The sequence below is a fragment of the Oxyura jamaicensis genome, chromosome 7 (genome assembly GCF_011077185.1).
Source record: "Oxyura jamaicensis isolate SHBP4307 breed ruddy duck chromosome 7, BPBGC_Ojam_1.0, whole genome shotgun sequence".
NCBI classification, from domain to species: Eukaryota; Metazoa; Chordata; class Aves; order Anseriformes; family Anatidae; genus Oxyura; species Oxyura jamaicensis.
Genome location: NC_048899.1, coordinates 31,306,172 through 31,332,260, shown reverse-complemented (window position 1 = coordinate 31,332,260; position 26,089 = coordinate 31,306,172). Strand labels below are relative to the sequence as shown.

Here is a 26,089-nt window from a genome sequence, read left to right as displayed (position 1 = left end):
ATGATAAAAATCTTTTAGAAGATGTAAAACTAAATGTGTTATTATTAGTATGTAATAAAATGGATAGTCTTGCTAGACTTACTCTTGTTGTACAACACATTACAAAGCCTTTATCTCATCTTTGTAGTTCAGAGTTACAATCATCAAAGGGTAATTGCTTGAGAAGCACTGTGGTCAGTTTAGCTGCAGTGGCCACAATGGAAAGACTAGAGAATATTCATGTTGCATTTTACAGCTAATGGTGGACTAATAGAGGTTCATTCATGTAGGATAAGGAGCTATGCCAGAAATGCAAATGGAATTTAAAAGGTTTGGCTTGGAAATACTGGAAAATTCAGGTCCTCCTAGATTGAAGGAGAAAAAAAAAAAAAAAAAAAAAAAAGTCTTGGGCTCCTGGGTGTGAGTCCTGTTAAATCAGCTCTACCGGAATTAATTTATATGTAAAGAAAGCAGTCTGCTGTAGGAAACCCCATCAGTTAATAACTGGAATGGATGATGAGAGTTAAGATGTCTTCTGTCAAAGCATATCATTAGCAGACTGACCAACTTTACCAGCTTCCTAGATTATGAGTCACAATTATGAGTAACAGTGATTCTGTAATGACCTTGCTTAATGGATAAGAAATTTTTGTACTGTAAGGTTTCTGAGAATCTTTCACGTAACCTAATGGTCAAGCTCCAGATCAAACAGAAATTAATGGTTATTCAACATCTTGAGTATGTACCCCCCCAAAAAGTGGAATATTTAAAATGAGGATGTAGATGTTCATAATGGACATAGGTCAACAGAGTCCACAGAGATAGAAAGCAGTGCAGCAACTGAGAATCTGGCTAGTAAATTATAAAATAGCTACCAGTTCCTTAAAAAATCTAAGAAACTTAATTTTATTAAAGTATCATTATTATTTTTAAAAAGACATAAATATGAATTTTACTGAGTTGTTCCTCATATTGAAGGTGCTTAAACATTTTTATAACTACCACTACTGAAATTTTAAAAAAGCATTGTTCTGTTTTTACTCATTATATACATAATTACGTTAGGTTTAATAATTGAATTCTGCCTGTAGAATTATAAGGAAGATGAAGTAAATGTCAAGTAAGTGGATATATTGTGGAATTTGCTCCACTTGAGTATGTGGAAGGAATATAAGCATCAGGTATTTGATGTAGAATCATTTAGATTATTTCATGTTTTAATTGTGATGGCTTTAGCACACGTGGAAAGGGTAAGGGTAACAATTTCCAGTGACTGAAGTGTGTTTTAGAGGTATTCATTCATCACTCCCCACATAGCTTCTGTTTATGATTCATTTGAGTTCTATGACAAGGCCTGTTTTTTTTTTTTTTTTTTGTATTTTTTTTGTATTTTTTTTCAAATATTTATTCTGCTTTACAGATCACAAAATGAACAAGAATTCAAGAAAATAAGATACTCTAGTTGACATTTTGATAACAACATGAATTTAGCTGTTACTTTTCTAATGATTATGGGTTGGGAGAATTAATATACAAATTAACATTTCTGTTTGTTTCATCTAAATTTCATAATTCCTATGCGAAAAGCTAAGCTTGCCCCCCCCCCCCATTTTAAAATTATTATTATTAAGAAATAATAATAAATAATTAACGTTTTGCTCAGCAGACCAAAAGCTCACAAAAGAAAAAATATTCCTTTGGAGTTCACATTCAGAATCCCATTCAACTCAGTATATACAATGATAGATACATTTGAACTGAAGCATGCTTAAAAGAAAAGCTGTAAAAAGAATGTCCCACCTAATAAATCATAGAAAGACCTTGCTTGTTTATCAAACTCATTTATTTGTTTTTACTTATCTGAAGTGGTTATATTTTTCACAAAGATTTGGGGATCAGAATAGAAGTTCAGAAATGTGCAAGTGACTTGTCAGAAGGTTTTGCAAATGAACTCACAGCCCATGCAGCAGTGTTAAAAGATCAACTCTGAGTCCTTCACTTGGTGTAGCGAAGCTGGATCATGGAAACATTTAACCTACATGCAAGAAAATATGTAGTGGTATTGATACTATCTTAGCTCATGACTGATACACCATGGACTGAAGACTTGAGCACCCTTTCTGCAGCTTTTACACAGAGATGATTAGAAAAATATTTTTAGTGTAATCACTGAAGCCACTTTGCACTCAAGACAGCAACCTGAGATTGCATCTCATAGAAGAATGGAATACCAGCTGGAAACTGCTATTGTTCACTGTCATGGGGAAGGGTAAGCCTAGCAACCGCCATGAAGTTAGTCAGTTCATGAGCATGATTCATGACCTTGTAAGTCTTCTTGGTGTAGATTATCAGAACAGGGCTTTAATGAAATACTTGCAAATTACGTCTCTTGATGGAAATAGGGAAACTAGTTAGTTAACAGATGGGGAATTCTATAAATACCACAAACAAAATTGTGAAATGTTGAAAGTCAAGGGAGGAAAGGTCTATCAGCACAACAAAATTAATTCTCAAGGGAGCTGTATTAACACAAGCAATACCATCTGTGTTATTAGTTGTGCTGATACGTCTATGACCTGTGCTTTTCATATGTTCTGTACCAGCCAACATAGATGAATTAAATATAGATATTTTTTCTATTTTCTTGAATCCATTCTTGAAGTTGGAAGTTGCCTTTTCCTGCTCTGACAAGGCAGTAGGTTAAGAAGATGAATAGTGTTGTTGCCAATGCCCTTTTAAATGTCTTAGGAAAAGCACAGTGTCAAACACGAAGCAAAGCGTACTGTATTTTATCAGCTCTGTTAACACGAGAGCATCCAAAGCTGTGTTACATGGAGGCGTGGAAGGAAGATGTGTAGTGGTAATGAGGAAATTTTCCTTCAGAGTTACTGGTGGAAACAGCCTTATCATTGCTGTGTACGATCTTGTAGGAGTGTTAAAAAAAAAAAAAAAAAAAAAAAAAAAAGCTGTTTTGCCATTACTTAATAAGAGCAAATATCTGATGCAATTTAGCAAGTGGTCTGTTATGTCCTGTGACTGTACAATCAGAACAGAAAATAATTCTCTGAGAAATATTTAACATCAAGAACAAATGAAGAAGTTAATTATTTGAAAAGTAGGATAAAAGACGTGGTAAGAACATTATGTAAAGGATGAATTTTTTTTTTTTTTTTTTTTTTTAAAAAAGTACCAGTCACTTCCCCAGAGAACAACAAAAAAGAACTTAGAGAAATAAGGCAGTTAAGTATCTAGCTAGCTCATTTACCATTGGAATCTGGAATCTGCTACTTCTTCACTGAAAGAGGGGCAGATAACCTTAATGGAAAGCTTTTTTTTTTTTTTTTTTTTTTTTTTAACCTCCAGGAATATAGATTTACCCAGGTCATTGCTTAAAAAATGCTGAGGCAGAGCTGCCTTTCATTAGAAACACTATTGCAAGAACATAATTTAAGCCACCATTTCCAGCTTTTAAAAAATGGTTGTATTTCTGTAATTGAAAACGTTGTCCTAGAGAAAATGCCCAAAGACAATAAAGGTCTGTGTGTTTTTCAGACACCTTAACCATCCCATCTTGTGATTCTCTTCTTGTAGCTCATTGTATGGCAGGGGTATCTCCTGTCTACGTTGTGCATGAGGAACTCATCGTCGTTCTCAGAAGAGGCTTTGGCTGCATTCCTGGCTCCTTGATCAAAGAAAAATTGGCTGACTGTCTCTTCTCTGACTAGGCCAACAGGTCAGTCAGAAAAGCAGATAAATCTGCTGGCATTTGCATTTCTCAACAGTGTTGAAAAGAGGAGTGATGAATAAGTGAATTCCTGCAAAATAAGAGTTAGCAGTTACTTTGGTACAGATGGAATGAAAGATCATTTAACATACACACACAGACATGCCTTGAAGTAGATTGCAAAGACTAGACCTTTATGTAACTGTCCCAGAGAAATGTTTTAAGCACATCTTTGCAAAGTTGTCTTTGTTGCACGTTACGCTTTAAACCAAGCTCTGGTCTCATGCTCTGCAGAACATGGGTAGTGTGACAGACCTACCCGATCAAATGGCTGGGTCCACTTTTTAGAGAAATAATAAGATGTGCCCCTTTATTATCCAATTTTTGTGCTCTTTTAAAGTAAGGACAGGTCTTTTCAGGTATTTAAGCATAAAAGGTTGTTAGCCTGGGGTCTCAGGCAATAAATTAATGTTTCAGTGAAGGCAGTCAACTATCTGCACAAATTTAACCTTTTTAATTCTATTTATTGTCTGCAAATATAGCACCAGATTATAGATGTTTCCCAGAGAGCTGAATTTGGTGTGAGGTATTCATCATTTTGTTATAGCTTCTTTGAGATCACTGTGAAGTAGTCCCTTGTACTAAATGAATAGCTCTCTTATCATGACCTTTTAATCACTTCATCATGAACAGGTCTTTTATTTGCTGCAAGAGTCTACTTCATGTGGCCATTTTATGATATTACAGTTCTTTTGACAAGGGTAACAGCAGAGACTAATGTAGAAATATGGTACAATAAGAGAAAATTAGTGAGGGTAGGCCTAGCAGACTACAAGAAGCATCATGGCTTGTTAATAGGAAGTGCTAGAGTGGATAACTGGCTGTGAGCTCAATTGTTGGAAACTGCATGGAAAGGTGGTATTTTGCTCAGTTTTGTAACAAGGTAGTGGAACAGAAGGTGAACAATATAAGCCAGCTAGCAGGAGGAAATCATAGAGATAAAGGAGATGAATAGTGCATGACCAAAATGGAAGTTTAAAACTAAAGATAAATTTTAACCTTAATGAATTTTATGGAATTTATTCCTATGGACAGGATTTTCTTTTCATGCTGTCTTAACATAGGTAGAGTTTGTTGAAGATACTGGAGTTCACGGTCCAGTACAGAAGTGATGTAAGAAGGGAAGAAATCTGGCTTCTAGTCTTTAAATCATTTGAAGAGTTTAAGCAGGGTTTCTAGAGGATGGTTTGGAGTGATGAGCTCCCAGCCATGTTGGCTGGCTGATTCATAAAGATGTGTTGGCGATACAGGAACATTTAACCTTGTGGGTTTCAAATGTAATTGGCAAACCTGTTCACAGCTCAACCTGTTGGGATGTTAAGGCAGTTAAATATTCAAAAAGTCAAAGCAGACAAACAGCCATTTTCTCACAGAAACTCTATAATATGGAATTGCATGCTATCGGGGAAAGCAAAAAACAAAAGTGTACAGCAAAAATCTCTGGAGATCTTTAACACTCAGAGATATAATTAAAGGTGTCCTTGTATCACTCTAGGAGACTCCTAGAGAAGGCAACAAATTATCACCTGGGAAAAACACACTGCGTTCCTGCCATTCCACATGGTGCATCCATGCTAAGCAATTAGTGATGGTGCCAAAAAGTATCAAAAGACAGAGAAGAAGTTCATGGATTCAAGTACTGCCTTTTTCACTCCTATCTTTTATCTTCAAAAGAGGAACGCTCTACAAGTCAATCAGCTCTTCACAAATTTCCTTCATCAGTCCCAAGAGCCTGTGTTTCCAGCCACCATGCCCACATGCTGCAGATCTGCTGAATGCTTTCCCTCCCTGCTGCCTGTTCATTCTCTCTTGATCTGATTGTCTTCATTTTCATTCTTTTAAGGGACTGAATTCTGCTTTGTTCTATACTTGTTTGTTCTTTTTCTTATTTATTTATTTATTTATTTATTTATTTTCCCTCATTCTGGTATATTTAGCTCTATCTTTTTGCTTTCTTTTTTTTTCCATCTTGCTTGCTGGTTTACCCATCTGCTTCCCCCAGCTTTGTTTTCTTTTCCATTCTCCCTTTGCATTTTGTCAGGCTCACAGGCCATTTGTCTCATTGCTTATCCCTTCTTGAGCTCCATCGGGTCTTTTCATCTCCCTGTGTCATTTGTAAGCAAACAGCAGAGGAGCATTTGGTATCTGCTGTCTTACTGCTGCCAGAGCAAGTCAGATGGTCCAGAGAAGAAAAAATTAAACTGAGACTGTAGTCTTTTCTTCAAAATTTCTTGATTTCCTCAAAGTCAAGGCACTGTATTCCTAGATTTTGTTTTGTATCCTCATCTTCAGCTCAGTTTTGTGCTCAGAAACTTGACATTGTTTTATATGGAATATGACTAGAAAATATTTTTCATTTTTCTTACCCATTTCTTTGTACATATTTCACTTGAATCAGCTAATGTACATTTTTTGTAAAGATAGCCACGTGTACGCCACGTGCATGTCTTCAAAACAAGGTGTTATTTTTTTTGCCTCTTCCCATTTTCCTCTTTTGCAATCTGCTTGAATAAATACGATATATGAGGAACATATTATCTCAGAAAAGCTGGGAATAAAAAACAAATCTTGGCTCAATTCTTTCTTCAACAGCATCTGAAAGAGCAAACTAAATTTAACCATCACAGACACTCTAAGGAGGGTTGATGCAGTTCTGCTTTCAAGAATCAGTGATATAAAACATATTTCGGTCTCAATTAACAGTTTTCAATATGTGTGGAGATACTCAATATAAATTTCTCATAAGAGATGACTCTTGTATGGGACTCAGTTTGTACTGTAAGGACCCTGTGAAGAGATCATACTGAAGTATTGGGCAGTGTTAAAGTGTTTAAATATGCATTTTTCTAAGACAGAATCAAGTTCTTTATCTCAGTTGACCAGCAGCAAGCACCTTCATCTGCCTCATATTTCCGTGGAGATAAATTTCTGGTTGTATTGTTAGAATTAATATATTTGTTCCCCCTAATGCTAGTTTGGATCAAAATACACATGCACATTGTGAATCTGCCTGTAAAGCAATTTAGAAAAAGAAAACTTTTTATAAATAATGAAATATTAGTAAAGTCAGATTTTTAGTCATACTGGATTTGAGTATGAGCATCCATGAGAATGATGTGTGAGTACATGTGTATCAGTATAAAAATGCTTATTTTATTCTTGAGGTTTACCAGCTTCACCATCATGTAACTGTGATTTCAGTGATGTTACACGTTTTTTAATGCTGAAGGTAAGTAAATAAGCTAGAAAAAAATCATATAAATTTTTGTTGCAAGTCATCTCATACAAGAATCAAGAACCATATTTTACATGATAGTGTAATAGAATTTCAAAAGGCGGTGATATATGATGCTTTCAGAAATAGTAATGCAGAACAATTTCTTGAATAATTCACTCATCTGAAATTATTATGTATTCAAAAATGATTGAGTTGCATATCCAAATATAGGGTGGTCTATCTCAGCCCTTGATGTATCAGAAGAAAAAGAAGTTTCTGCAGTTATTCTCAACTGCACTTTGTATCACATTACTGTTTGTTAGATGATCTGAGTTTAATTGATAGTGAATTAATTAACATTCTGCAGTGAATGTCTTCTTCTTGAGATAATTAATCTTATTGGAAAGTTATATGTAGAATGGTTGAAGCTTTAGCAAATTTTTTAGAGGTGCCTTTTTGTTTAGGCTTCGTTGACAGCCTTTTTTTCTTGCAGACAAATTACATGTCTAGAAATGTCTTGCTTTTATATTTATTTTAGTTTGGCAGCAAATAGTTGTTATGGCTGGTAATATTTCATACTGAAAAGTATTAATGCTAACCATAAATTATTACCAATGATATGTCATGGTTCTTATCAATCAGGACAAGTAAATGATGTTGATTGAAACAAATAAATATGATGCTTTGCAAAGTAATAACCTTGTCATTTAACTCTAGTGTTGCAAATGCATCAAGCTAGCTTAGATTAACGCTCCACAATTAGATACAGAGCTTTCAGAATCAAGAAGGCCAAAAGTTATGCGAAAAATATGTAGAGATTTAGACATCAATACTGGCAAAACTTCTAGTTTTTCATTTCCAAAATTGAGTAGGAAAGATAGAATTCAAAGATGTGTAGAGATTCTTCATTCCTGGTATAGACTCTATGTTTGGTTGTTTCCCAGTGCTTTCTATGAAACCCATTGAAGAACCCATTGGAATCTCTATTTGTTTGTCAAACTATTTGAAATGTGAAGTCTCATAAGCTGTTTTTCAGATGAAAGAGTTTGGGCATGATGATCATAACAGTACTTTCTAGCTGGATGAACTATGAAGCAATGTGTCAATAACTGCAGATTTTTAGTATCAATACACAGTCTGAGGTTTCACTATAATAGTTGCCATGCCTGAAAATCAGCAAATTTTGTTAACCAGCATTATTTTCATAAATATACAGTCATTCTGTTAGTGATCTAGTGTTTTATTTGAGCTCTTCATTTGTGATATAAGAGGTAATCCATGTTGGTTTCATATGTCTGCAGTTCTGAAATTGATGCTGCAGAGCTCTTTCTTCACTTGTTATGCACTTGAACAGCCAATTACATGAAAACTAAACTTGGCCATGCTAAATTTCAATGTTTAAGCTGTTTTATTAGCAGTTCCTGTGTTGGAGAACACATGGAGTCAGACTGGACAAGCAAACGGAGAACATTTAAAGTGAATAATAATACAGTTTTCAAGGAAGGTGGATTTCACCTAATAATGTTATTGATAACATTATTACATTATTTAACACACAAATTGTGAAATGGATGGAGGATTCATCCAGCAGCTGTACTTTGCTCTTAGTACTGATTTAGATATCAGTAGTCATACAGCTACTGATTTCAGCTTGTTAACTGCACCACAGGTTTCCCTAACAGGGAAGTCACACATCTTGTAATACAAAAGGAAGAAAAGAATGTATTATTTTTATTGTTTTGTGAAACTTCTGTCTCAGCACGTTAGATACTGATTCCATTCTCTTTGCACTGTGGTCCTAGCAAAGTCACATTTCTTAAAGCTCATAAAAAGGAAATGAAGAATAAAAATTTGTTGTATGAATGTGTTATTTTTTATTTTTATTTTTTTGGAGTGCAAAAAGTTGCTGTTTTGAATCCTGATGGCATAAACCAAAGACTTACTCCTTTCTGCTGTAACTAATTTGGTTTCAAGTCACTACTACAAAGGATGAAATCTGGCCACAAATAATCTGGTGTTTTCCAAATGTGCAGCAAATAAAGAGTTTATGTTTAATATTAATTACCTGCTCAAAGTCTTTTCTCATTTTCATTGCTGGAAATCTGAATTACACCAGTGTACACATAGCAAAACTGTGAGTGAAATGCCACTAGCTAGAAGAGAAATAATATAGGTTATAATTTGCATAATATATTTAGATAATATATATAAGCTGTGATTTTTGTACAGAGAGTGGATTTGAATATATAGTAACTTGTCTTTTTATAAATATGTAATAGTTACTCATTTTGGCTGGCTCATACCATGCTAGATGAAAAATACATAGCAAAGGCACGTCTAATATCATACAACAGAATATGTTGTAGAGACATCCAACCACATTTTAGTCTTAATTTGTGTGTTTTTGCACTGTTTGTAGTTGCTAATTTCAGTCTGAAATTCTTCATTTGGATCAATGCAGCATCATGCTTGAGAAGCCATGCCAAAGCCCTGTACCATGAGACCATGCACAACTAGTTAAGCATTGCACTTCATTGCATTCACATTTGACTGGGGTTAAATCATATGGAGTTAGATGGGTTGTATGTGTCTGTGGTATAGATTTGCCCCAAATCATCAACATAGTCTCAATCTGTCTGCTATGTCACTTGGTTGTGGTGCAGCTGTTGCACAAGCGTAGTGCTATAGTGCATTAACTTCAGTAATCCTTTCAAAAGGGTTCTCTAACCATGCCATGCATCTATATTTCATTGTGTTCCCCTCATATTCTCTCCACTTTGTTTCTGGTACTTTCTTATTATTTGTAGTTCATTGCATATTCTGCAGACTCTGTTTTTCTAAAAAGACACTTTTATCCCAAAGGCAAAGAAAGAAACTATGTATGTTTCCATCTGTTTTATTATTATTATTATTATTATATTTTTTATTTTTTAATTGATTTTTTGAGTCTTTAGTGAAGGTCTCTAGTAGGTTTGTTTTTCAGAATCAACAGTGAATGAGGTTCCATGTATAGTTCTGTGGGAGTATTTCCTTGCATGAATGATGAATGAATGATCAGTTAACTTTTATCTCGGCCTTGTAATTGCTTTACCATGGAAAAGCCTTTTGGTTTGGTTTTGAGCATAAGTAGATTTTTTCAGTAATTCTTCAAATGCGTAATTCAGTTGCAGAAAAGAGGATGAAGGCAAATTCCTATTCATGTTGCTATTCTTCAAGCTGTGTACAACAGCCAATAGTTCTGCGTCTGACACCTACCATGGCATTTTGAAAACATGCGTAACCGTTTCACTGATGTGTTATGTACAATGTTAAAAACAGAGAAAGGCCACGGATGAATGAATAAATGCAAGATATATTCTTGCAAGATATACTCCAGTTTATTTCACTGTTTCAGTGTATCCTCTGCCATGTTTCCTTGGTTCATAGGTGTTTCATGCTATATACTATAAAAAAGGTTATTAATTAAGAAGCACCACTTACAGGATTTATTTAATTTTTCACCTGGGTTGAGGAATCTGTGTCTCAGTAACACTGTTTTTATAAATGCGATGACTTTAATGGGTAAGTGAGACAAGATCTGTGAGAAGAGGTATTATCTTTTATTAGACCAACTGATATAACTGGAAAAAATAGAAAAGCTTTGAGGTACACAAAGCTCTTTCAGATTGGATTCTCTTAGCTTTGAACTGCCTAATAACTGCCTGCTGTGAAAGTGAAGGAATAAAAGCATTTTCTTGTTCTTTCTCTTTTTATGAATAATACTGTTTGGGAATCATGGAACATACCTGGGAACAATTTTTTTTGCAACTAAGGCTGATCTTTCAAATTCTGATTCATTCTTTTAATTGCTAAAATAACAATAAAAACAATTTTTATTCAGGCCAGTAATGTCTTAAAATACTAGATTTTTTTCGAGGTGATTTGAAGTGTAAGATCATAAAAGATCTGATATCTCACTGATGGATCATAAAGATCTGCCTGGTTTGGAACCTAACGTGAGAAATTGCCTTTCTTTTTGCAAGTCAATGTATGTGTTTGGAGATAGGAGGGAGAGGTGTAATGGCATATTCTATGTTTTTAGTTTTTTGATGGTACTCCTTATTTATTTATGTATTTTAAATATTAATGGGAAGGATATGGCTTCCAAACAGTCTCCTTACTATTCACTACATATAATACAAATAAATATATATCTGCTGTTGCATATGAGAAATAGATCCCATTTGGCTGATAAACTTTGGGATAACTGAAAGTATACTGCAGACTCTAAAATTTATATTTCATATACTGTTATTTTTCATCGTTCTTACTCAGACTGAGTGCTATTATGCATTGAGAAAAGTCTTATTTGAATCTAAAAGGAGAATTTAGAGAAAAAGAGGGTATAGCAGCACTGAGAAATGCAGAAACTAGTTCAGAGTCTGGGTGTTTATGTGGGTAAAAACAAAAATAGAGAACAATCTGCTCACTACCTTGCAAAAAAGCCATGCGAGCAAGGCGGCATTATTATTGCCCTAAATAAACCAATTATATGCTTTCACATGCAATTTCTAATATAAGGAAATGGATATAGGATTCATCAAGGTGTTTGGCATTTTGTGATTATAGTGCTGCAGAGTTCTAATGTCATGAACTCTCCTCCATTTCCCAGGAGTTGAGGACACTCATCACTCTGTGGAAATACTGCTGGTGAGGTTTTCCTTGCAGTTTTTTAGCACAAACACTATTCTATGTGGGATATTTTCCAAGTTACCCAAGGACAATGAATTGATTATTTATTGGAGTATATTACAGGAGTGTACTTGGCTAAGTGTATATTGCACATTGTTTTGCTGCATCTTGCTGGACTATGCATTGAGTTCTAAGACAATATTTCATTTTTAGAGACCTTAGAATTACAGAGTCATTCCTTGAAAGATAGAAAATATAGGACATATAAAACTCAGAGCAGTATGTCATCTAAAAGTTCAGATTATGATTGATAAGGTTTTTATTTTTCTTATTTATTTTATTTTTTTACAGCTGGCTGTAAATGATAATAATAGATTGTTATTTCAATACATTTTGACTAAAAGTATTTGTCTTGATACTTTTTTAACCTTTTCCTTTTAGGTCCTTTGTAATATTATTCTGTAATTTAAGGTTTTCAATGCAGTTGGTTTTTTTTTTACTGCTAAACTGCATCACATGAAAGCCTATATTCAGTTTACATGTTGATGAAAGACTAAATTAAAATATATATATATATGCAACACTTGTTTCCAACTACATTTTGTGGCGAAAGAAAAATAAATTTTGTTGAGGGGGAGGTATGCTGTCAATTTTATCTAAAAAGCCATTTTCACCATTCTTAGATGAATTTTGAGTGGAATATTTTCCAGCTTATCACAGTAGAAACAGGCAAATTATTTTCTTGTCAGAAAGGCCTGAACCCTAGCAAGATGCATGTAGGTAGAGATCCTCACAATGTCCCACCTTATTGTGTACAGTTACATCATTAAATCTTAACCAGCTTTTTCTTTTCTTCATATTCCTCCACTGGTATGTCAGTGCAGAATTTACTGTAATGCATTTAATATTTTAAAAGTCTTTGCTTTCCTACATTGCTTTACATCCTAGAGACCTTCCCTGTGTCCATATTCATTAATCAATTCCTTTCCATATACCTAGAAGATGACTAGGTGACTAGATGACTAAGAAGATGTATTTTTTTTATTTTTTTTATTTTTTATTTTTTTTTACAGCAGGGGAGTTCCACTGCCCATATTCAAAACATTAGCCTTCATTTAATCTTTTGATACCACCCTAGTGAGAAGGCATAGAGTGCAATAAATGTTTGAAAACATTTCAGAATAGATATTATAACATTTCAGATTTGAATGCTGGAGAAGATGCAAAGCCTTCCTTGTAAATGTACAGTAAGAGGGGGCAGTGCAGCCCAAACTTTACCTTTCTGAGCTCTCAGTTTTGTGTATTATAAACGTTGTTTGTATTATAAAATAAAGTTAACATGAGTAATTTGAGAAAAACCTCAGCATCCCTTCTGAAAGTGACTTAATTGTAATGTTGTCTCCTCAGATTGTGTTCTTTCAAAGGTATTGATACTTTTAACAGCAGTTATTAATATTTCTACAGAAATATTTTTTTAAAAATATTTGAGGGTAAAAGGAAAGTTTTATGTTAAATCCAAAATGTTCCTCTTGTTATAACATATTTTCTGTTAAAGCTCTCAAAATGACTTACTAGTTTAGCTTTGTTGTTGTTGTTGGAATTATTCTATCTAGGAATTTACTTGTAAAATATTTCTATTAAAAACACTTTTTAGCCTTCCAAGCATTTTGTCCTATACTTTTGCCTTTTCCTGGAAGGGTGAAAGACCAATTACTCTTTGCTGTAACTGGCTGTATGCGGCTGTCCCCTTTAACAGCTGCGGGCAAGTGCCCCCTGTGTAGCCTCTGGCAGTATATGCCCTGTGCTGACACCAGTATGACATAACTGTTTATGTCCCTTTGATCTGCCATCTCTTACCTCTAGCAATGTAAGATTTATAACAGCAAGAACTTTGAAGCCAATAGTTTGTCTCATTGTCTTACCAGTAGTATTTAAATAACTCTGTCTTGGTAATTATCATGTTATTACCAGGTTAATTTTTTCCACAAGCCCCACTGAAATTTAAACATTATGGCATGTAAGCAAACAGTCTACTATGCATATAAGTAAATATATAAGTATATATAGAAAAAGATGTGATAGTGGATATGTTTATGGTAGCTACTAAGAGAAAATAAGCATCAATCAAACTTCTCAGAATACTCTTCCCAGTGTCCTTCTATTTCCTACAGTAGTCATACATCACAGTTTAGCTATATTTTTGTCACACTTAGAAGTTCTCAGAAGAAGCTGATACCTTGCATGATCAAAATATTTACCATAAGGTATAATAATAACCAAAAAATCTACTTTGGGGTATAATTATTAATAAATGTTTCTTCTCATTGAAGAAATGCTGTTGATGTTAATCATCATAGACTTGGAAAATGGAACAGATTCTTGTCTAAACCAGAAACTTTATAGAAAGGCCAGTTAACAACAACAACAACAAAAAAACACATAAAGTACAGTTCCAAATCTTACAGGCCTTTGTGGACTTCTTGTAACATCAGCCAGCAAAATTCTTACTGTATGTTGACAGGGAACTAATAATGGAAATGAAATTGCTGGAGGGATGTTTCAGATGATTCTGTTACTGAAAAACTTTCAGTCAAAATAACTACCTCTGAAACCCCTCACATGTGTTAACTTCAAATTCCAATAACTCTATTCATGTGTGATCCTCTTTTGTCTCTTCTCTCCGGAGAAGATGCTGAAAGATTCCTGGTACAGATAAAATAAACTAGAGAGTTCCCAACAAATACTCCATATCAGGGTTTCAGCTTGGCTAATGTATCTGTATTCATCTAACTGGAATTAGCATGACACTGTCCAGAAAAAAATAAAATAAAATAAAATAAAATCTTATGCCAAGTAGAGATATAGTAACTCTGTAGATGTGAAGCTACTGTAAGTCTAGTCGATGACACTTTATGTTTCTTTCTGAAGAGAGTTTACATTAAAAGGAAGAATTTCTCTTTGTACAGTGATACCTAATCATAATTACATTATTGAACATTAAGTAATTTCAATTAATCATAATTAAATAATTGATACCACAGAGTTATGCTATTTTCATACTGTGAGACTGTTAAAGAAGTGAGCTTGGTTAAAACTGATCACCCAGGTCCAGAAGGCAGCAAAATGTCTATTACTGATGATATATATATAACAAAGTAATGTTTGACTGAAGAGTAGACATGTAATAATTTACTTTGATCTAGAAGATTTTGGCCCTTTGTCTTGATGGTTTATCACGTTGTCAGCTGTACAATACTGTTCCTCAGCATCAATCTTCTGGCTCTGCATGCATCAGGCCCTGATATTTTGCACTTAAATGACAGTCCTTTTTATTTCACTAGACTTCAACAAAATAACAGTTAAAACAACAGCATACCCAACCAGAGAATCCAGGGCTTCCTGGGATCATAACAATAGTCTGTTGATGCAGTATTTGTATTTGTTATTCTTATGCTTTCTTTTTCTTTCTTTTTTTTTTTTTTGTTTTTTGTCACAGGTTTTTCATTATTCTTTTACAGCTTCATATGTGATTTACAACATACACACGAGGTAGGTCACTTTACATTTTCAATATAATGTCATTGCCAGTAGTTCTATAAATAAGGTGATGCTAGAGTATTCAAGTAAAAATGTTTAAATTTTTTTCAAGGGAAGTCTTGGAGCTAAACCCTCCAGAAGTAGAGGATTCAGTATTACAGTATGCAGCATGGGGGATCCAAGGACAGCAACTGGTAAGCACAGTCATTAAAAATGCTATGGTGAAAGTAGTTCAATAATGTATTTGCTCCAGACAGACTGAAGTAAAAATAAAAATTAGAAGCCTTAAGGTATAAGCAATCTTGTTGAGTGGAAGGTGTCCCTGTCTATTGCAGGGGGGTTGGAATTAGGTGTCTAATTAAGGTCTTTCCAACCCAAACTCTTCTAGGATTCTGTGAAGGTAAGTTTTGTTACGTATTTGTGCTGGATGCTGGTATGGTCCTGTTGTAGATTTTAGGGGATGTTTCTATTTTTATAAAAGTCATGTAAGCATGGTTGTTGCTGTTTTGTGTGTGTTTTTGTTTGTTTGTTTGGTTGGTTGGTTGGTTGGTTGTTTTTTTGTTTGTTTGTTTGTTTTTACTTGTTTTTCCCCTAATAAACAAAGTCTTTAATTGTATGTTTATTGAAAGAGTCACATATTCATCCAAATATACACTCAAGTAATTTTTGGAACAGCCATCTTTAAGATGTTCTTCTCTCATCTAAAAGAGAAGGAAAGTTGAAGACAAAGAGATTTTCAAGTTCATGATCAATGAAAACTGTAGACAATAGCAAGAAGCTTAGCATCCAAAAGTGGATGCAATGAATTCAATCAAAAGTATTTGGTTTTCAGTATGAAAATTACTGCCAAGGTCATTTGCACTGCATTGAATCCATAATAATAAAACCAACAATGCTGTGTTTCTTAAGTTGTTTTCTGTCAAAAGTTTGACCATGTTTTATGAACATGAATCACCCTTTATGACCAAACTCAATATTAGAAGAAAAAAAAATTGTGGTTCTAGGAACAGCATTGATTTAAAACTGACCTGTACTGGTAGATGAAGGCAAGAAAAAGACTTATAAAAGCACCAGCTCTCTGAATAGGGTAACACATATCCTTGATGCAATTTTCTAATAAGCTCATTAATGCTCACAGGCACGATCTGGAGACTCTTTGAATGTGTGACTTGTTTATGCGGAGAGGTTGTAAGTTCAGTGTCTAGAGAATATACCCCCTTGCTTATATCATTCATCAAGATGGTGAGAACATAAAAGTGCTTCTGGTTAGAATGTATTCTCTCAAGCAAGTGGAGGCAGGAAGGCAGAAGTAGTTGGAATATGCTTGATATGTTTTAATAATTGCCAACATTAATTTTTCGGTAACGAAAGCATGGAGACAGAACTGATGGGAACAAATATGCAACTTAGTTACTAGGTGGTGTTTTGGAATGCAGCAACCTGTGTAGGTTGTAACAGAAAGGTGATGCATTTGAAAAATGGACCAGAATTAAAAAAACATTTTAAATTAAATTGCTGTTCATAAGACTATTCCCCTAATCTAAAGTACAATTGAAAGTATATGCAGTGATTACTGAGAAAATATTTTTTGTTTTGTTTTGTTTTCCTGAAATGTATTTTAAGGTCAGGGGCAGACTTAAGTATCAAAATTTTCAGAAAAATAATAAATCAGAATAATGCTCTGTTTTTCCCTAGATTGCCATTCTGGAAATAGGTATGAATAATTTCAGATACAGGCAGAAGTTACATCCTTTTAAGTCTCAGAACTTAAAAAAAATAATAAAGTAGACAGTCTCAAATTTGAAAATGTTAGTGTAATTTATACTTCAATGAATATAATATTACTCATCTTTTTAATGTCCCTAGTAAAGTTAATGTCATGCTTTAAAAATATCTTCTCCACTGTGGTCTTTATGGTGCCATATGGTTTGCAGAATTAGGAAATAGTAACTTTGATTAGAACACAAAATCTTCTGTGCAATCTGAATGATACCAAGTTTTGCCATAGAGATGGAAACCTGCAATGACAGCATACTTAGGGTCACTTTCATAAGAATCTCTAATGAAAAGAATGTTCTTTTGAAGCTATTTATATTGTAAAAAGAAATTTTTAAAGTGGCAGAAATGCATTACCAAGTTACCCTCCCACTTCAGCAGGAAGCCAAAAGAATAGAAGGAGGATGAATGAACACTGTTGTGAATAATGGTTGTTGCTCCTGTCCAAAGGAACAGCTGCCTCTTTAGCAGAAACAGAACAGCAGAGATCATTCCATCAGGAGAGATTAGACAGGGGTGTGTGTGACTGAGGTCACTTCACCATATCTGTTCTCAGTTATAAAATTTGTCACTGCAACAAACAATTTACCGGTGAGTTTTTAATAAAGGTGGTATAGGAAAGACTTGGCAGTCAAACTGTGTGAGGAGGAAGTTTCAAAGGGGAAGATGTAAAGCCTGGTACATCAGCAGTAGCAATCAGTAGCATGTATCTGAGTTGAAGGAAAGATACAATCTTACAGATCCATATTCACCAATATATGACAATTGGTTTACCAAAGCCCCTCTCTAAACAATAATTGTGTGTCTTTCTCATGTAATGATGGAAATAGTAGTAATTCATAATAAATAAAACAAGCAGTGAAATTAAAAAATAAAACAATTATTAGCGTATTAACTTGAGTACTCTCCAAGAGCTATTCATTACAACTAAAGGACAGAGAACAGATAAAGTGTATATATACACCAAAATTTCATCCAGAGGGGTCTATGACACATACCCTTTGGCCATTGCAGACACAAAGTATAGGTAGACCTCTAAAATGAAGAGCAATATTGCCCTTCCAGGTGCTGTGCAGAAGACAATAGCAGTACTATAGCCATGACTGGTCAGCAAACTTCTCACATGAGATGTGAAACAAAAGTCACAGGTATGCCTGACTGGGTCAAAGACATTGACCAACACTATGAATGCTTGGATGACCTGTGATTAAATCAAAATAGTGTAGGATAACACATGAACTTGGATCAACCATTTTCAGTAAATTGACTATAATTTAATCTGTTTCCAATCTGTAGTTCTGCAGACCTAAGTGACGATATAGCCTGTGCAGGAATCTTAATTTTAGGTCCTCAAATGTGGGGGAATTGTCATCAGGTTCAAATAGATCATATAAGCAGATGAAGTGTTTGAGCAGGAAAATTCATATGAAGCCAGGAAGTGCTTATTGTACAGAGGACAAATATGATGGCAGTGACACCAAGTATACAGTAATACATTACAACATGCGAAAATCAAACATCACTCTAAGTTGTCTACTCATATGAATAATTTCTAGGGTTCTCTAATGGGACTGCAAGCCACATGTGACTGGTGAAGAACGGCAATTAGGTTTGTATCAGATATTAGATGTCTGGGTTGTCATACCACTGTTTTGAAGTTACCAGAGTGGCTGTGAGTTATTTCAGTTTCTTGCTATTTACCTAGAGTAGAGGATTTTGTAAAGATTAAGAGAAAAGCTCAGAGAAACATCTGCTGTTTGAGTCATGACATTTTGGTGGTAAAACAGAAAATATTTGCCATTTGGGAGAACAAACTTTTAGCTAATGAGTTAATGTATTTTAATGTCACATAGCTGTTATTTTTGAAGACTGTTTCCAAGGTCACACTTTTTTAAAATGAAATCTTTTAACTGTGTTAGATCTGTGCCAGATCTAAAATACCACTTCTGTGTGTCTTGGTATCTTAGGGAACTGTTTATGTATTTGTTAAACATTTGTCATATTTGCTCAGTCTGAAGTTTGATAAAAATTTTGAGAGATCAGTTGATTATCTTTTTATGTCACCTTTATAAAATCCATTACCGCAATATTAAGTATTTCCAGAGAAAATAAACCAGCATAAATAGATACCTAACTGGTTTCATCAACATTTGTCTGCCTGTTGTTTGCTTAACATCATTGCATGTATCTGAGAGAGAGATATCCCAGATGTGGTAGGAAGGCCTTACCAAATAGAAGAATGGTGGTGTTGGTTTTAAAGGACCTCTGGTGTCTAAATGCCAAATTCTCATTCATTGTTCTTTTGGTCTTACCTTCACCAGTAGTTTTTAGCAAAGGTTTTCATGTTTCCATGCTAGACCTGGCTTGTACTTGACATTGTGGCAGAGACACTGAACAGCAGGAGCAGCTTTTTCTGTGTGTATCTATCCATGGAGGTAGAAGCCTGAATATAAAAATGGGTCTCCATTGTTTGCAGAGTTTTCTGTGAAAGATGTAGTGTTTCTTTACAGCATTTCTTGCAATATGGATAGTTTTTAAATTAAAGTAGCTCTCAGTGAAGTGTGGTTAGAAGTTGTTAGGCTTGACATAGCTTTTTCTTAAAAGTTTTGCATAGTTTTTTCATGGTTTTTATTGCATTGAGCTTATTATTCTTGTGATATATTAAGTGGTTGTAAAGGGAACTGGAGTTATATATTTGCATGGATCGGCATAAATTATGATCAGTTGACTTATGTATGAATATCTATGCATAAATAAACCCATATCTTAACATAGCAGAAATAAAGAAAATGGTTTAGCTATCTAGAATACTTAAAAAAATAATAATTTTGTAGAAGCTTGATAGTTTTCTTTGTTAGAATTTGATGATATCAAAAAAAAAACAAAAACAAAAAAAAAACAGAACACAGCATTATTAAATGGTAGGACTGAAAATGAGCTTTTATTATGTTTTAATGTAGCTTAGGTCGTTGTGTAGAATTGCCTATTATCCTGTATACATGATGAACAATTTGTTGACTGCAGCTGAATTGTGGATGATTCAGGTTGCTCTCATCAATTTTTAGAAAATATTTTAAATATTAGAAAATAATAAAATTGCCCTCACTTTATATTAAAACTACCAAAAAAAAAAAAAAAGCAAATAAACAGAAACCCAGCAACAAAACAGAGCAAAAGGTACTTTTATCATCCTATATAAATGTACTAGTTCAAGAACCCTCTGCTTTGTTCTTAATCACTGTTGCCCTAGCTGTTGTGTGGAGGCCCATTGTTCCTTCTCACCTCATCCACACCTCTTGCCCCACAAGAATGTATTTTTTAGTCTCTGTTGAATTGCTCTTTTACCATGACATTTCCTTACAGTTGCTGTCTCTTCAAAATTTCATTTTTGTGTGTGTGTGTGTGGCTTTTAAATACTGTCTTAGATAATAGTCATGCAGAAAAAAAAAAAAAAGTTTCTGGAGGTTACGTTATTTGCCGAGCACCTAGATAAGCACAAGACTAATTTTAGTAAATTAGAGAAATTAATGCAACTATGCTAGACATGTGCCTTGCTCAGCAGCTGCTTTAAGAACCATTAGTTGCTGAAAACTTCATTTAATATTTGCTCAATCAAGGTTCGAAGTACAACTCCTATAAAAATTGGTAACCTTTTGGAAAGAGACATTTGTCATGGGTTTTATTTTTGCATAATTAATACTGTGGGTCCTTGGCACCCCCTCCTGGCAAAAACACTTCTGTTTGCAAATGAAGAAGAAAAGATCTAAGGGTTCATGAGCCAAGTAAAAATTCAACTAATGCTAATGAATTAAGTCCTAAATAAATATATTTAATCTGCTGTTTTCATTTTCAAGGTCTTTTGCTCTTTGGACTTGCTGTATTTTAATATGAGTAACTTAAAAACACATATGTGAATGTCAAGGCTTTATTTCATCTTTCCTTTTAACCATGTTACTGATGAGGCAAATGGCTGTAAAACTGAGAGAAAAATGTCTGCTTGAATTTATTTTGAAAAACAGAAATAAACAAGAACATTTTAGTGTGACATTAACTGCAGGTATGTTTTTTTTAATTTAAAATGTATGACAAGTTCCTTACCAAAAAATCTATACTTTGATGATTTGGGAATACTTTGCATCTATGAAGAAAGGGAATATGTATATCTGAGCATGGCCCACGTAGCAGAGTCTTTAAGGAATTTGACCATAATTCTAGCAAATGCTGAAGTCACATAAGTCATGTCTTTCTGAAGGCTAACTACTTTTTCATGTAGATATTTGTATATGTATTTACACACAGTCACACATTTGATTTGTTCTCTGCTTTGTTAGTGTTAGGTCAGAGGTTGGACTCGGTGATCTTGGAGGTCTCTTCCAACCTAGACTATTCTGTGATTCTGTGTAATTCTGTGATTTCCAAATGTTTCTATCCACATTTCTAGATTTCAGCTGGGAAACTTACAGTGTCTAATGCCAAGATCTGAAAAGAATGGTGAAAATATTTATGCAAAAGGACTGTTTTAATAACACTTTTTACTAGCAGTTAAAATTAGATTGTGTATTGTTTTGCAAGACTGAGCATTCTTTTGTTGTTGTTGTTCAAAGATGAAATTGATATAAACGTTCAGATCCTGTTATGAAATGATAGGAAAGTCACTTACTAGCATACTTAAAAAGACTGTGTGCTGCTTAATGTTTTGATACCAGAACTGTTTTTATTTATCAGGGTCACTGGTGAGCAGAAGCAATACAGTATTTCTCTTCACATAAGAATTAGTTACCTGATACTCTTGAGTGAAACTATATTTTTCAGAATTCTCTACTACACATTGTATTTCCTCTTGAATTTCTCAAACCACCATTGTAAAATGTAATTGTTTCTTTGAATTTCCATCTACATTATTTAATTCAAACTATTCTTCAAATAAAAAAAAAAAAAGAATGCTTAGTTTCTCTGAAGGTATTGTATGGAACTAATTTCCATTTTCAATTATTAATTTCTAGGTGCCCACTTCACTTATTTAACGCCTATCCTCTCCTTCAACTTTGTCTGTTTCCAAGTGAAGTGGGCTCCTAGAAATTAATAATTAGACAAAGTTGAAGGAGAGGATAAGCATTAAATGCACAGTGTCTGGTTTCAAAAGTGATACTCAATATGAAAGGATTTTTCTGCATCTTAGAAAAGGGAAATAGACAATGCAAGCAGTTTTGGAAAACACTGAAGAATACCTTTTTGTATATCAAGGTTGAGCGTATTCAATAAAGTTTTTGTGAGCTCTAGATAGCATGAACAAGTTGAACAAGTGAGCTCTAGATAGCATGAACAAGTTGAAGCAAGGCAAAGTTGAGCATAGAATAAGTTATTTCATCATCTAATTGCTTAGTGAAATGCAACTAATGTGTCCTGGTATTAAAGGTATCTTTAAAATTTTAAGTATTAAAGGTTAGGTATTGCTAGCCCTGTATGAGAATAGCTACTTGGCTGCATCTGAAAGATTCATCTTGCTAGCAAGCTAATTACTTTTTCATATATATATTTACACACAGCCACTCAAAGATGCATACAAATAGGCTTAGGTGTAAATGTTTGATAAGGGCAATCACCAGGATTTTTCTTTGTAGCAGCCTGCAGGGAGCAATGAAGGTAAAAATACGCCCCTCTCATCTAGACTATCATGTTGTTCAACATGTGTATGTGTAACAAAGCATAACTGAATATTCACACTTTCATCTGTTAGCAAATATTAACTGCAAGTCCAATGGCTCATAAAATAAGACTGCTGTGCTTCTTGTGTGAAAATCGCATAGCTTTTGGTAATGCAGAAACAGACGTCTAAAATTCTTTAGAAACAGCCACCTATGAAAACTAAATACACAGTCAGTGAGAAGAGAGATCAAAATCTGAACCTTTTGCTAAATCAGCACTGGGAAAGATTAGGTACCAGGATGGATTATGGAATGTATTTTCACATAACTCTGAAATCCTGCCCAAAAGCATTGCAGGGAAACCTATATCCATGAATCCTTTAGTCACTTCATATTTTCATATTTACTATCAAAAAAAAAAAAAAAAGATATATTACAAAACAGGGTAGAAAATTTGCCTGTATTAATCTAGGAATCTCATTTTAAAGTGTTGCACTTTAATTTCTAGTTTTAAATAACCTGAGTGTTACAGGAGGTGAATATCTTTTGGTAATGTAATACAAATGTTGGTTTTATCTGTGAGATCAAAAATAAATAATAAATATTCTATTCTGTATTACCTCCTTACCACCAAGGGAAAAAGAAGGGAAAGCTTGACTATGGTGAAGTGCCAAAATCTCAGAACACAAGAGTTTGAAGAACTGACATGTCTAATACCTTTGGAGTTCAAGTTCTAAGTCAGAGATTGTTTTTAGATGACAGTGAATGTGAACCTAATTTACCTTTTCCTTACCTTTACCTTACCTTTTTACTTTTTTTTTTTTACCTGTTTTGCGTAAGACTTGTAAAAGACTTCTGAGTCTCTGTGATGGTACCAGTCCCTTCAGAGTTCAGCTAAATGGGTAAAAGCAACTTAGCCGCAGAATTTGCTGAACTCTTGCTGCATGGTGCGGTTCCTCAGACTCTTGTATGTATATGTTCTTTTTCTATCTGTTGTATCATGACATTTATTTTCTCATTTGGCATTTTGTGTCCTGCAAAAATATAGACACATTTCTCTCAGTGAAAGTGACATTGACTTCCCTCTTTTGCAGGGTTGTCTCCCTTTTGCCCTGTGATGTTTTTCTTTGAAAGCTAGATCTGTTTTTCCAGTAGTCAAGATATGACATCTTAGTTCTGTTCAGATCAGTCTCTTTTTGTCAGCCAACAAGAATTTTACCCATTGCATATGGGTGATGTAGACTGTCCTTTTTTAAAATAAGATGCTTTTCTGTTGTGGTAGTAATTTTGTGATTCATGGTTGATGATATCATGACTCCCTGTTAAATCTCTATTAGTAAGTTAGCTGTGAAGAGGAGAAAAGAAACCCAGACAGACTACATGTCTGTGGATATGTTCAACATTTTGTTTGGTTCTTACTCTCTCCTTTAATAAAAGTCCTTCTTGCAAAAGAGCAATTAAACTCCATTGCCACCAACCCATAAATGTATTTGCATGTTTTCAGGGCACGTGCCAGTGGGTTTACAGAAATAGAAAACAGTTGTGTGGAAAGAAAGCAACATTTATTTATTTTATGTTGCTTCACAGACTATGGAATGTCCCAAACAGAAATGCTGCTATAAGAATTAGTCAGAATTTTCTAATCTCTATTTGTCTTGTGAGATAATAAGTTTTTGTTGTTTGTTTTGTTATTGGTAGTTGTTTTCTTTTTCTAGGAAAAAAAAAAAAAGTCTTTCTTGCATTGAATGCCCTGCCTGTGGGAAGTAGTAATTGGGTTTGGAGTCTGCAAGTAGATGTCATGCACAGGTAGATATAGACGTATATTGGCCCCTCCTAGAGACACCTGGCAACTTGAACAGTTTGCATAGCACATTACCATACATTTCAGCAGTAGTAGCTGAAATGACAAAGCTTTGTGTTAAACTCTGCCTGGATTTCTCATGTACAAGATGCTCAGAGGTGTCTTGGTCTGCTTCAGCTTTTGAATAATGTACAAAGCTCACAGGGATTGTCTACCACCACGAGAATAGTAAAAAATGCAAATACAATCACCCCACTTAATTGCACAGCATTTTCAATTCTGTCTTTTTTGACTTTGGTCCTTGGTTTTAAGTTGTTTCTTCATGTGTTTTGTCAAAGAAAATAGAGAAAAATCCTCCTCTGGCACCAAGTCTAGATAGCTGTGTTAGGTGATACTTCTCCCAATACTGTTCTTTTTGTTTTGGAGTAACTAGGTCATTATTATTTTTTAAAAAAAATTTTGATTCTGTTATGGATTGATCGTTCATGGCATAACTGAAGACTTAAAGATGAATCAAAATAACAGAGATCATTTTTTAAAAAATCCTGGACTGATTATGATTTTATTGTAAGTCTTCAGGAGCAACCCAGTGACATTTCTGTTCATGCTCCTCCATGTTGGTTCATTACTCAGAAGCTCTCAGTAAATATGAGCAACAAGGAGTGTGAGTTCCTGAGCATGCATGGTTTATAAATAAGTCTGTATTTATAAATACTATATTTAAAATACTAAATTTATGAATATTTATAAATACTCATAAATTACACAGACAAAGACCAAAGGGCTAAGCAGACCAATGTCTCAAAGATATTTGCAGTTAGCATAGTTCTCAAGACAGCTCCATGGGGAGGAAGCAGACCATCAGTATGGGGGTAAAGCGGTGTTATTGTAATCTTCTGTGAAATCAAAAAGATTTATAAGACAGATTTTTTTGTGTAGGTCCTAGGTTCGATATTGTATGTGAAATTGTTTATCTAATATATAGCACAACGTCTGTACTCATGAGTAAATTATCATGGGATTAGTCAGGGTGTGAATTTAGTGTACATCATGCTCCAGTATCATTGGAAAGGCAATATAGTTAACATGTCTCGGAACAAAACAGGGCAATGCTTTCCAATTTGTATTGGAAAACAAGGACATAAACATCAGAGTTATCATGGAGTTACTAATACCCTACTAATTACTAATTACTAATACTAATATATTATTAGTATTTAATAGTATTATTATTAATATTAGTATTTAATAGTATTAATATTAGTATTTAATAGTATTATTAGTATTTAATATACTAATACTAATATATTATTAGTAGTATTTAATAGTATAATTATTAATATTACTAATACTAATTCAAGCCCTGGTTCATTCCATGACAGTAGTAACTAATCTTGTTACTATTGTAGCTACATTATGAGTGCATCCTTGCTATTGTTTGCAGTAGATTTATTTAGATAGTTTATAACAATTAAATATAATAGCCTTCTAGACTGTTTGCAGTTGTTCAGAAATGATTGTGCTAACATATTACTATGATGCAGTGGCATTAATCTAGACAGCAGAAAAGCTGTGCTTCAGTGTTCTGTTCTTCATGCCATGTATAGCAGCTTGATTATTACAAAAATAAAATTAACATATTGCAAGTAGACAAAAAGAAAAAAAAAAAAAAGAGAGAA

At 34.0% G+C, this 26,089-nt stretch overlaps 1 protein-coding gene across 2 annotated transcripts in view; it reads left to right on the top strand.

The window, feature by feature from the left end:
- DPP10 (dipeptidyl peptidase like 10) overlaps positions 1-26,089 on the top strand; it is a 483,231-nt gene that overhangs the window by 395,754 nt on the left and 61,388 nt on the right. For both annotated transcript variants that reach the window (XM_035331004.1, XM_035331003.1), the window contains exons 6-7: positions 15,148-15,200; positions 15,301-15,382. In XM_035331004.1, coding sequence (XP_035186895.1) covers positions 15,148-15,200; positions 15,301-15,382 — 135 coding nt within the window. The remainder of the gene's footprint in view (positions 1-15,147; positions 15,201-15,300; positions 15,383-26,089) is intronic.